The sequence below is a fragment of the Thyridium curvatum genome (genome assembly GCF_004353045.1).
Source record: "Thyridium curvatum strain D216 chromosome Unknown NODE_115_length_90428_cov_77.477891, whole genome shotgun sequence".
Taxonomy (NCBI): Eukaryota; Fungi; Ascomycota; class Sordariomycetes; order Thyridiales; family Thyridiaceae; genus Thyridium; species Thyridium curvatum.
The window spans coordinates 1-12,285 of record NW_022156870.1 but is presented as its reverse complement, the minus strand read 5'-3'; the positions used below and the strand labels follow the sequence as shown (position 1 = coordinate 12,285).

The following is a 12,285-nucleotide window of genomic DNA, read 5'->3' as shown; positions in this document are numbered from 1 at the left end:
TCCCCGAGGAGGCGAAGTGAAAGAGTGGGAAAAAAGTGTTTGTCACCTCGAAGTATCCATGCAAGTGACGTGAAGAATGCTATACGCTGCCTCCAAGGAATTGAATCGATGTGGTGCGGTCACAAAAGCCAAGTGTCGAAGCCCGCGGGAACAAAGGCGAGCAGCTTGGTTCTTTCGATAACCGATCTTGGTGGAAAATCGAGGTTGAAAGCGATGTTTGCGCGTTGTCGCGGTTGCTCCTTGGGGGAGGGAGGAATTATGGGTCAGGCGCAGACCCCCTGTGGCCTAGCACACCAATCAAGGGTCCCCATTTGGCACTGAGCGCCGGGTTGGTCCGAGCTCGCCCAGGCAGGCAGATTCGGGTCAATCCCCACATCGTCGTCGCGTGAATAGCACGGCGGCGGTGGCCCTTCAACACCACCATCAATAGCATCCAAGGAGTCCACCCATCACCAATACTCCACCCACGGCGACCGCGTCAATGAACAATTCCCGGGTCGAAAGAGTCCCTCAAAGTAAGTAGCGCTTGCGATCTGCCACGGGAGCTGCAGTGTCTGATTGGGCGATTCACCGAGTCGCGTTGGTGTCCTCGCGCCGTATGGGTGAATAAAAGCGAGTTGAAGAGTTCTGGAAACAAAAGAGGTGGAAGAAATGTCTTCAATAAATGTTCAATGTCGGCCATGTGCCTAGGTGCACGCAACCCTGAATGATTCCTCGCGGAGAGGCGGGGCCACGTGGATGCGGCTCAAGCCAGGAACACCCCAAGAACATGGGGAAGTCAGTTGGCAAACCGCCTTGGCGAGTGCCGACTGATGGGGGATCCGCACCTACACGTACTGGTTTAAACTACCGACTACGTACTCACTCTCCTGTACCGAGTTCCGAGAGAGACACTCAACTGTCTTGGGCTGTTGCACTTGCACTCTTGTCAGCCTCCAAATCCATGCCACGAACCCTGAGCCCACCACGTCTTGTCTTCTCACAGTCACACACTGCTCAACGTTGAAAAAGGGAGTATCCTGAGGTAGGTAGTCATATCCTCATTTTCCAGAGTATTTTAGTCGAACCAGGGGCAAAATGTATTGTGAGTGCAAGCCCTAGAGATGGCATGGCTAAGCCCATATTGAATACACGGACGTATTGATTAGATAAGCTAAACCGACGGACATCAAATGTCTGCTCTTGTATCCATCCTCCCCGGTGGGTACTCTGTAAGGGTATTCTTCTACGTAGAGGTACTTAAGCTGAACCTGGCAATTAACCATCCACAGCACCACCAGCGGTGGTTCCCGTCACCCTCCACCCCAACTCTACCTGCGCCTCTGTGGTATCTTGGGGAAGCTCAAGGGCAACGCCAGCTTCGCAACGGTATCCGTCCTCCCAGGCGACTTGACCTGCCTCATCCGGGCACCGATCTCCATGAAGTACTGATTCAACTGCTTCTGCTCCAGCTTGAGATCTTCCCTAAGATCAGTCGTGTTTACATCGAAGCTATCGATGATACTGGCAAAGACACAGCAGTGTGTCATCAAGAGATCAATGTGAAATTTGCGCATCTCCCCATTTTCCGAGAACTTGTGGCGAAGATTATCGACCACATTTTCCGGTGCCCCCGCCAGAGAGCTCCTGAGCTTGTCCTTGGGCAGAATTCGCATCGTACCTCGTGGCTTTCCGGGCTTTGCCAAGCGGTAGAATTCGAGGAGCCAATAGAAATAGCGTAGCACGCGGAGACGCTGTAGCGCGTCCTCATGAGCCGCCACCCGGTTCATACGGTGGGCAACAAACCGGGAATGCAGTTGAATAGCCTGGCCCTCCTTCAGAGTTTGCTGCCAATCACGGACGGGGATCGAGTTCAGGACTTCGGTCCCTATGATCTCTTCCGGCACATAGACATCCTGTATCTCGTCGGCGTCGTAGTTACCCTTGGGCACGGGTTTCGCTAGATCCACTGCCGCCTGTAGCTGCTCTTTGGTCGCCATTTGTGATGTAGTTTGTTTCAGTGAGTCCATCATCGCGACTTCGGCGGCGCCCAGCTTCTGGGGCTTGGTAGTATCTCCGGGCAGTCGCTTCGGCGCAATAGCATTCTCTGTCTGAGACAGGATCGCTTTCTTCGCCTTCTTCGTGCCGAAGGTCTGGCCAAGGTCGTTCTTCAGATCCATAGCAGACTGTGTATGTTAGCATTGCAGTCGATGCCACCTCCAAGATATCGCAAATCTTACCTGTTTGCCAGTGTGGTCGGCCATGGCGTCTGCTGAAGCCTGCTGCGATCGAACAGCGCCTCTGATGATCATCTTGCGAGCTTCCACGACCTGCAGCTCTCCACTTGTCGGATCAAATATCCCAATGTAGTGTCGTAAAGGCGCCTCGGCGCCTTTGACTCCATCTTCTCGCCCCGTGTAGTCCAGCGTCCGATGTGAAGAGGAATGCAGGAGCAAGTCGCCCAGAGCGGCCGCATTTTGTCGCTTCCGAGAACTGGGCTTGGCCGCTTGCGTATAGGACTCGAATTGAATAGAGTTGCCAACACAGATTCCTGGTGTTGTGGCTGCAGGAGTCTTTCAGTTAGCAACCAGACCCGCGATAGGTTCATCGTCTTTTGGGAACATACCGATCACTGGTGGAGAGAACTGAGGCTTGACGACCTTGGAAACTCGAATGGTAGCTGGAGGAGCGGGCGCCTCGGCTACGGAAGCTTTCTTCTTCTTGGAAGCAGAGGGCTCATCAGCCCGCTTCCTCTTTGTTCCACTGCCCTCCGCCATGTTTGCATGAAATGGAAGTTGGTGCAATGCCTCTTGTGAGGTTGTTCTCTAGATGAGAGAGAAGCCTTGGTCGCCCAAAAATTTTGGGACCCCACTAGCGACCCTACAATCGCTAATTGACCACCCGAAAGAAAATTTTAGTGGGTCACTGGCCACTGATGGACGGTGCTACAACCTACTGCTCGTCCACTGATGCTGCTCGAGCGAAATGGATCAAAGATGTGTGACGCAGGACCATTTGCAGGGCTGAGACAGCCTGCTGTGGAGGTCATGGTCACTGATACATCACGGTAACACGCAGAGGCAGGTGGAAGTTATCTGTCAGGGAAGCAAGTGCATTGATTATTGTCGGCAACTTTGCTAGGTCCAATTCTCGTCACGTAGAACGCAACCAGCTTCCAAGCCTAGTTTCTGTAAACCCTTCCTGTACCGCCCAGCCGCTTGAAAGGCGATCAATCCGTGGGGTCTCCATCTCGCCAATTGCCATAAATGCCCCGTCAACCAGGTGGACCTCGTGAAGCTCCAGTAAGCCTTTTCTCAGGCCGTCAAGACATGTCCCCTGACCGAGGAAAGGGTGCTGATTCAGATCTCGAGGTGATGTGGTGCGAGAGATGGTGCAAGTGTGGTGTGCGGTAGCCCGTTATTTGTCTGGCGGAAACGGGAAGACTTGATCGAAGGCCAGTTGGTGGGGAAGCCGTTTACTTGCTGTTGAGGCACGCGACCGTTAGCTTTGCTGGACAAAGCCGGAGACATGCAGGATGTGGGAGAAAGACTTACGATCTGGCTCTCATCTTTCTTCTCTTACGCTTGAGGCGTCGAACACGCTTCTTTCTCCATTTGGCTCTCATCTTGAACGACGGGTGCTGGATGCGGGGTCAGTGACGTGATGAGAGTGGCACGGTGGCGAGGAGAAGGTTGGAAGCTTGGAAAAGTCTTCAAAGCTTGATAAAAAGGCCCATTGCAAGCAGGAATACCGTGCAATGGTCGATGTGGAGGGGGAGATGGGTTTTACTCACTTGTTCGTGGATGAGATACGGTTGGTGATGTCGCAAGGAAGAGAAAGAGGAAAGCGAGAAATGGAAAAGCTTCGAGCGAGGTAATAGTAATATGGGTGGGTGGGTGTGTGCCCTAACATTTGTGCCGATGATTTTCCGATGATTTTCCGCACCGTAATTGGTGGCCAGTCACGTGGGGAAGAATTGGGTTGACAACAGCACGACGTCATTCGCTCCTTCCCCTCCACAATAGCTAGGTAGCGACCTTGGAAGCTAGCTGACTGAATAGATCCTGAGTGCAGAGTGAGAGAGCTGCACCAATTCGTGTCAAGACTTGGACAAAGGGATTCATATGTCTCCTGACGAACAATGCCCGCAGATCATCCTGACCTTCAGCTGTTATGAGCCGTGCATGGTACCAGGTTGCATCAATGCCTTCTCTTCTCTCACAGTTCAAGTGTGGAAGACAGGTCAGGCACACAGCATCTATGTGCTTGCTTGCCTCACTTCAGCAAGATTTACTATCTCCGGATGCTTCCTTCCTCGCAGTCACACTTGATAAAGAGGTCACTCTGTAGTGATAGAGCGCCTTCCCGAAGCAAACAGTGCATGATATGTGTGGAAGTCGTCCTTGCTGTGTCGGCGCCTCTTTGTGTGTACCTCGATCAGCTGTTCTCCTGCCATAAAGTGACAATGCCGAAATACTGCATACTTGATCCAATCGTGTCCCCTATTTAAACACGGCGTGTTGGAATAAAACCACGACTCCTGTTGAGCGGATGCCATGCCCTCAGGCACCCCCCTGGGCGAGATTGTCTTCACTGACAGAAGCCAAAGGCCTCCCTCGTCCTGTGAGTCTGCTGTTACTCGCGAGCCTGGGAAATTGCAAAGCTCGGCTGGCCGCCAATGGTCTTTCAGCTAATGTTCCTCGGAAGTCAGGTTGGGTATCTTCCCTGATGAGATCATTCGGATTGGACGAGATCCTCGAAATAAGTGAGCACCCTTTATGGCTATTGCTAGCATGGAATGGGGACTTATACCAGCATTGTACAGTGATATCCACTTTGAGCATGCAGCTATCTCGAGAAACCACCTCGAGTTCTACTCAGTTCTGTTTGACGAAACTTCACGGCATTGTCCCCTGATATATGTGAGAGATCGCCAGTCTTGCAACGGGACCTTCGTAAACGGCATCTTGTGCGGGAAGGAGCCCGATATAAGTCCCGCAGTGCTCCTTAATGACGGCGACGAAGTTACAATAAAACCACATTGGAGCTTCAAGCTCTACCAGCCATTTATACAGAACGCCGACCTCGACTTGACCCACTGGCAGCGAGAAGAGGTCGCTGTGAGTCTCTTCCTAACATTCATTGTGCCTCACATTCTGACCAAGTCGGTGGCAGCTCCTTGATGCTCGCTACATCGTCACCAACAGAACTCTAGGAGAAGGGGCATATGCGCGGATTAACCTGGCATTTGATGTGATGACCGGGCAGCAACTCGTATGCAAGATTCATGATGTTGCCTCGCTGGCGAACTCAAAGGGGCTGGAGTCCCTCCGCCGCGTGCATCAAAAAGCCTTCATCCTGAGCCAACTGGACCATGTGAGTGTTGTGTGACTAAACACGGGGCAGAGTTTAATCGGAAGGGATATAGCCCAACATTGTAAGTCTGAAGCAGACCTTTCGAGCCTCGAGGACTCTGTAAGTCTTGAGAAGCGTTGCTCCATCCTCGGGGGATTTCGCGTCTGACAACATCCGATCTAGGTTTTTCTTTACCGAATTGGCAACTGGAGGAGATTTGTATTCAATCCTTGAGAGGAAGAAGAGGTTCAGTGAGCTCGAGGTCAGATGGGTCATGAGGCAGGTTACTCGAGGGCTGGTCTATCTGCATGCCAAAGGTGTTGCACACCGCGACCTGAAACCCGAAAACATACTGTGTGCCGTCGGCACAGAGGCCACACATCGTATCATGATATCGGACTTTGGCTGTTCTGCAGTTGCTAGCCGAGGGAGGATGACATCTAACGTTGGCACCCGCCTATACCAAGCTCCGTTCGTCTACCCCAATACCTGAATTGTCTCCCGTCACTAACTGACCCATGCCTTACTCTCAGGGAGTGTGCCGTCTCAGGCCATACACACGATCTAGCAGTAGATATCTGGGCCCTTGGCTTGCTGGTCTTTCAATTATCTGCGGGCAACCGGGACGTCATCGACCCTGACGAGCTCCAAGGACCCCTCGGCATCGAAAGTCATATCCAGCGCGTCCTCAACACCCGCAGGGCGGACTTTCCGGATCTCCTGTCAGCCGACTGGTTCGACTTTGTCCGTCGTTGTTTGGTACAGGATCCGCGGGCAAGGATGACGGCCGGGGAAGCCATGCGCCATCCTTGGCTCAACGAGCCAGCGAGCTGCCTTGCCATCTTCAAGAAGCGGGAACTCGAGACCACTCGGACGTGGAGGCCAAGAGAGATCGTCTTGCCGACGATTGTGGACCTCTCCAACGTCTGATGGAAAATGAAAGGCGAAAGAAAGAGCGGTCGGAAACCCATCACCACTGGCTACTGATGCACAGATCGACTTTGGCGCGCGTGAAGCATTACGCTGGCGCAAAGATCTATCTTGCCGCGTTTCGATTTGGGATCCTATCCCTTCTGCCACGGAAGCAGCAATCAAAGAACCCAGCAAGTGGTTCAAGCAAGTCGATTGGCAACGAGCCCTCAAGGACGGGCGAGGGACGCATGCTCTCGGGGTGGATGTGGTTGACGGATCCCACTAAAACCTGCTCATACGACGAGCCACATCACACTTGCATTCATGCATTGCTGCCCATTGACATCGTGGGCATCTCCATATGTCGAGAGCCCACCGCTGTTTGGTCTTGTTGATCAATATAAAATTCGTGAATATCGAATCTTCCCAGTTCTAGTCTTTTCATTCCAGCAGTTGTAAACATCACATCAAAATAGAATAATTATTAGGGTATCATATATACCACGGCAAGCGCCCATTGAGGGGCGTCTTTGAGAGTCTTGCCGTGCTTCCCTTACTGGTTTGTTTCTTTACTTTTCTTCGTCAAGTTCACATGGTCTCGTCTCTCGCGGTCATGGAAAGACACGAGCTTGCTTCTCATTGATGTTCACCATAGCTCCCCATCTTCATCTCAGAAGACCGGTACACCGATCTCTCTCGCTCGGGAACGCCAGTCCCCGAAGCCCATCAAAAATAGCCGTTTCAGTACGGGCTGTCCTCTGTCGTCACCTGAACGACTTGAACGACTTGTGCGCCAGGGGCGAAGTCGCCGATCCCGGAGGGCCCATCAACCCTAGGCCTCGGCCGTGCGTGTCCCGCATCCGGCCGCCGCGCATGTTGGGCGTGTTGGCGCAGTAGGCGCATATATACATTGAAGGGAGGTCCCGCTTGCTGATGTTGACGCAGCGACCGTGAAGCCACATCTCGCAGGATTCGCTAATCATTTCTCGAGTCAGCCACGACACAACCCCAGGTAACTACTAACTACGCTATCCCGCCGCCGAAAGGTCCGCTGGAGGCGGCACGTCCAAGGGGGCAAAAGAAGAAGCTTACCATTGCACCATGAAGTCGTCTCCGGAGTGGCGAGCTTCATGTCGGTTGCAGACGCAGCGGATGCAGTGGCCTCGATCGGAAGAGGGGGTGGGGAGGCTCGCCTCGGTGAGCGTCGTGGGCGAGAGGGCGTGGTTTTCCGAGTACGAGCGGGGAATAAACCCGCCGTTGCCACCGCCGGCGTGGAAGCGCTGCTGCTTGTGCGCGGAGCTCGTGCCCAGGTTGAGCTTCTTGGGGTGGCTCATCCGCCGGGCCGGGCGGCCGTGCCGGAGCTTCTCGAGCTCGCTGGCGGCGTCGCCGGACCCATTATGATTATGGGGTTCGTTCATGACCGTCTCCGCCTCGCTCTCGGGGTCGTTGTACAACGAGTCCGCCCCCGAGGCGTACAGGCCCGAAGCGCTGGCATTATTACTGCGGTCGCTGAAGCTCCGCTGAGCAAACACAGCGGCACGCGAGGTGGCCTGGAGGGGGTCGGGCTCGACAAACGAGTTCTTGGCACTGGGAATGATGATAGGTTCATCGTCGCTAGACGATCCGTCGTCGTCAGAGTAGTCCCAATGCGCCCTGTGCACCGGGTTCAAGGTCGACCGCCTCATGGGGCTTGCCTTGGCAGACGCTCGTCCACTGGGTGCGAAGATCTGCTCAATGCTCGCTCTGCCGTTGGCATCGACCACAATCTGGGCTTGCGCCCTCTGTTTGGGCCCCGCGGTCTCGGGGATAGAGGTCAGGCTCGACAGTCTGGAGTGGATGTTGCTCTTTGGGGGAGAGGCCCTTCGGCTGCCGTGCAGGTGCCGGCCGCTGTTATTCTCGGAGCTTCCAGACATATTGCCCGGTGCCAATACAGGCAACGTTGCCGAGGACCTCATGAGATGGCGCTTGCCGCGGTTTTCGCTCATGCTACGGGAGAGACCCGGCCGCACAACGGGTTTGATGGGCGAGCTGAGCGAGCTCATATCCCGCGGTCGGTTCTGCCCGACCTCTCGAGTGCTCATCGACCGGCGCAGCTGCGTCTTCATGGGAGCCTTTGACACCATCTGATCCGGGTCGGCTCTGGACATGGGGGCGGCGGGCGCTGAGGAGCTGGGAATCTCGGACATGAAGCTCGCTGCTTCCAGATTGGAGGAACCGGGCCTGCTGAACAGCAAGCCCGGGTTGACACCCCCAGTTGGGTCCACGATCCCGAAGGGATCATCGATCGGTGTCGGATAGCTAGTGGCAAACATGCTTTGGTCTACGCCATCGAACGACATGGCCATGGATTTGGACATGGCAGGGAACCCATCTGACGGCTGCTGCATGTTCCCTTGTCCGACGGAGAGCGGGACGGCTCCCGTTTCTTGGAAGATCTGATTAGTCCGAGCCCAGTCGGCCGAATTCATCGGTCGGTGCTGGGTCGGTGTAGGTGTCTGGAAGACATCGGCCCCGCCCGAGAAGTCTACATCCATGCCTGACATGCCCGACTCTGGGTCCCAAAACGGCCGTGAATCGGTGAAGGCCGGCGCCGTGGCCCGCCCGGACATGGGGAAGCCAAAGACGGCGCTCGGCGTGGTCACAAAAGTGCCCATGGCTGACTGGTGTGGTGTTCCAAAGTCGTGCTGACCGTAAGCCTGTTCATGTTGCATCTCGTCGGTCTGGAGCTTGGGTGCGAGCTTCCGCTCTCCCTTTCGAGCTGAAGGAGGCGGAGTGGCCGTCTGTCCCTGCGGTTCCTTTGTGATTGTAGCACGGCGCTGTTTCTTGGTCGACCTTTCGACAGAGCTGTTCAGAGCACTGGGGTCACTCGTTCGATCTGGACCCTGAACGAGGGCGGGCGAGGACGAGAGTCTGTGGGAGGGATCGACGGGCGGGAGGTTGGGATTCGGAGAGAAGTGATTAACATGTGCCGCAATCTCAGAGGCGATGTCTCCGGTGGACAGTTGTCTTTTGGAGGTCGAGGACTGTTGGTAAGAGGTATAGGTTGAAAAGTCCACAAACGGGCCCGAGCCGCCTCTGAGGTTCCCCGGTGTGGCGTTGAAGACGGAATATTCCTCGGCAAAACGAGGGGTCCAGCCGCCGGTTGAGCCGTCGAAACTGCCCTGGTGCTGTCTGGGAGTTTCAAAGACAGGACTCGCAAAGTTGGATGTGGGAGTTTGCTTGGGAGTCGGTGGCTGAGCGTTTGGATCACCAAAGCTGTGGCAAGATGGAGCGATATTAGCTACCGAGACAACACAACCCGGACGAGGAACGTTGGAAAGGGAGAGAAAAATTCTTCCCATAGCCCGAAAGGGAAAGGGAAAGAGTAAGAAAGAGACAAGAGGGCCAAAGCGGACGGGAAGATGCGAAGGGGAGGCGAGGCAGAGAGTGGGAGGTTGAATATCGAGAGAAAAAAAAAGGCGGAAAGCTCCTCGTACCTTGAAGCCTGCTGTTCTCCACTCATAGCAATATCGGCAGCTTCTGTCATAGACCAACCCTGATCAGACCATGCATGTCAGTCTGGGTGGGAAAGACAGTTCGGTTGCCCTTCTTGTCTTCTCGTAGCTTGTTCTGTTCGAATGGGAGAGGAGCGTTGGAATGCTCTGCCTGTAACAGTGTCTCAGGGAGGCCCGAGCAAGCCAAGCGGACAGAGCGTAGCAACAGTGCGTGGAGGCGGACGGGAGTTGGTTGGTGCTCGGCAAGGTATTATTAGGCTCCACGGGGGTGGCAGAAATGGCTTCGTCGATTTGTTTCACAGGTATGTGGGCTTTGAATCTTTCGTAGTCTCGTCGTTCATTACTATAAGCGGCGAGCTGTTCTCATAGTCGGGACGGGAGTCGGGGCCAGGAAGGATAGGTTGTGCTTTTTCTCTCTCTCTCTCTCGGTCTTGTTGGTATGGTTTCATTACAAGCCTACCAAAGGGATGATTGGGATGCATGTCAGCTAACTTTATCTATCGCATCTGTAGGCCCGTGGAATGCCAGGCAGAGTCAGGCAAGGGCAGAGGAAGTGGGGTGGTTGCAGGGAGGGAGAGAAAATACCCGGCATATTACAACAGTCCAGGTAGAGGTAGGAAGACCGGTCAGTCACCGCGAGGTGGATACGGGCGTGTGTATGTATGCAGATGTAGCACCGCCGAGAGAAGATCATTCACAGAATCAAGATCGAAGACGGGAGAAGGGCACAATGAGAAAATTGAATAACCAGGAAAAGGATGTGGGAAAGAGGAGACATGTGAGGTGAGGGAACAAGCAAGCAAGCAAGCAAGCAAGCACAGGCGCCTTCAGGCGGGAGGGGGACGAGATACAATAGGTACGGAGTCGATAGAGACTGCACATATAAGCCAGGACGGAGTAAGCCAACCGACTTGCGCTCTCACCCTAGTCCAGGTACCGGCCGCCGAGGGAAGATGGGGGCTGAAAATGCTCGGGAGCCAGGAAGTGTCGTCGAGATGGTTGGGTCTGTCTTTCTATCTGCATGGAGTACCTCTGCTAGGTTGCACCGACGTAGTGGTACCCGAGCACGATTAGGAAAGCGAACGACAGAGCAGCAGAGAAGAGGCACGAGAGGGTTGCTGGGATATGGATGCAAGTGGGTGTGGATGTGTGGTGGATGTGTGTGGGTAAGTGGACTGGCCGGGCGGCTTCTGCACAGTCGAGGTTGGCTAGCAAAGGCTAGCACTTGGGTAGGTAGTAGGAAGAGACGAGACGAGACACAGACAAGACAAGAACCGGACTGGAGTCGCAGAGGGCCGGCGATTTTCTTGCACAGCGGAGCATCGGGACCAATAGTTCACCAGGAGAAGAAGGGAGAAAACCTGGAAGCAGCAGCAGTCAATACCTACAAGTACCTAAGGTAGGTCAGTAGTTGCAACGGACGGCGGTCTGGCTGCCGAGCCAAAGCGTACCAGGGTGTGTGTTCACTGGTCAACATGTCACTATGGGTGTGCATGTTCTACGGGCTGACTGTCGGGGATGAATCCAGGCATCCGAAAGTCGGCTGTGATGCTACCAGTTGAAACTCGGGAACAGAGCAACGAGAGGTTGTCGATGACACTACTGCTTATTTTTTGGCACTAAATGGACACTCCGAAAGGGATTCGAGTAGGCAGTTTCGCAGGGAGGAGCCCTCCCACCTTGGTGGGCTGGACGGGGAGCCGGTCGCCGCTAATAGCACTGTACCTGCAGGTACGATAATAGCCCGTAAAACTCTATCCGGGTCGCGCGCCAGCCATTTCTCTGGGCGAATAGTCCCCAGAGCCAGGCCGATGCCAACTCCGTTTTCTCATTCATGGATCTCCCTACGTCTGCGATTCCGCCGACTGCTGAATCCAGGTCACCTTAGCCCTGTGTAGCTCGTAAGGAGGGAGATTTGCAAGCCTCCAGCCCGTGGAGGGCTTCAGGGCTTCTTTCAATGCTTTTTCCCGCTTCCCTTCTCTCAGACTTCCCTCCCCCTTCCCCGGTGGCAAACCGACCCTTCTGCCAAAGTGCTTGATCAAGTTGACCCCTAGGTACTCCGTAGTTGTTTGACAGGCCGGGCAACGAGCCCAAAGGACAGCAGAGGAACGTGTCAAGGGTTAGATGGGCGCTAAAGAGCGCACTATTCCGTCTGGCATGAGGCCACCGGCGCCAGGGATCCGATGAGATCGGTGGCACAAACGGAGCAGGTGTGCTTGACATGCAACGTAATATCTCCAGGCTCTTGACTCGAGAAGACTTCCGAAGCCATTCCAACCTGCTTTTTGCCTCATAAACCATACTCTCTTGCCTTGTATAAGGTTGCGTGGCTTGTCTTTCCCGCAAGCAAACAACCAGCCCAAGTCTTGCGAGCTCGTGTCCTCAAGCAGCTTGATATGTTGAATATTTACTTGCATAATGTACCTCGGCAACTCTGCCTACCTATGTTACTCAGTACCTAGTGAACAAACCTCAACAAGGATGCGCATCATCAAACCCATGTTGTCTTGGGGGGGGGGGGGGGGGGGGGGGTTTTGATCATGAG

General features: G+C 54.5%; 3 protein-coding genes across 3 annotated transcripts; 1 reads left to right on the top strand and 2 right to left on the bottom strand.

Moving 5' to 3' along the window:
* Window positions 1–1,310: 1,310 nt before the first annotated feature.
* On the bottom strand, window positions 1,311–2,756 carry E0L32_011707 (uncharacterized protein; the record flags this gene model as incomplete). Its single annotated transcript, XM_031134466.1, has 3 exons — window positions 1,311–2,165; window positions 2,220–2,542; window positions 2,606–2,756. 3 exons carry the CDS (start codon window positions 2,754–2,756, stop codon window positions 1,311–1,313), a joined length of 1,329 nt encoding a protein of 442 aa, XP_031000085.1.
* Window positions 2,757–4,757: 2,001 nt separating this feature from the next.
* On the top strand, window positions 4,758–6,532 carry E0L32_011706 (uncharacterized protein; the record flags this gene model as incomplete). The annotated part of the gene is made up of 6 exons (XM_031134465.1): window positions 4,758–5,099; window positions 5,155–5,355; window positions 5,432–5,454; window positions 5,518–5,805; window positions 5,868–6,258; window positions 6,329–6,532. 6 exons carry the CDS (start codon window positions 4,758–4,760, stop codon window positions 6,530–6,532), a joined length of 1,449 nt encoding a protein of 482 aa, XP_031000084.1.
* An 802-nt stretch (window positions 6,533–7,334) lies between these two features.
* Window positions 7,335–9,587, bottom strand: E0L32_011705 (uncharacterized protein; the record flags this gene model as incomplete). Its single annotated transcript, XM_031134464.1, has 1 exon — window positions 7,335–9,587. The coding sequence occupies one exon, from the start codon at window positions 9,585–9,587 to the stop codon at window positions 7,335–7,337; it is 2,253 nt and encodes a 750-aa protein (XP_031000083.1).
* Between the last annotated feature and the right edge of the window lie 2,698 nt (window positions 9,588–12,285).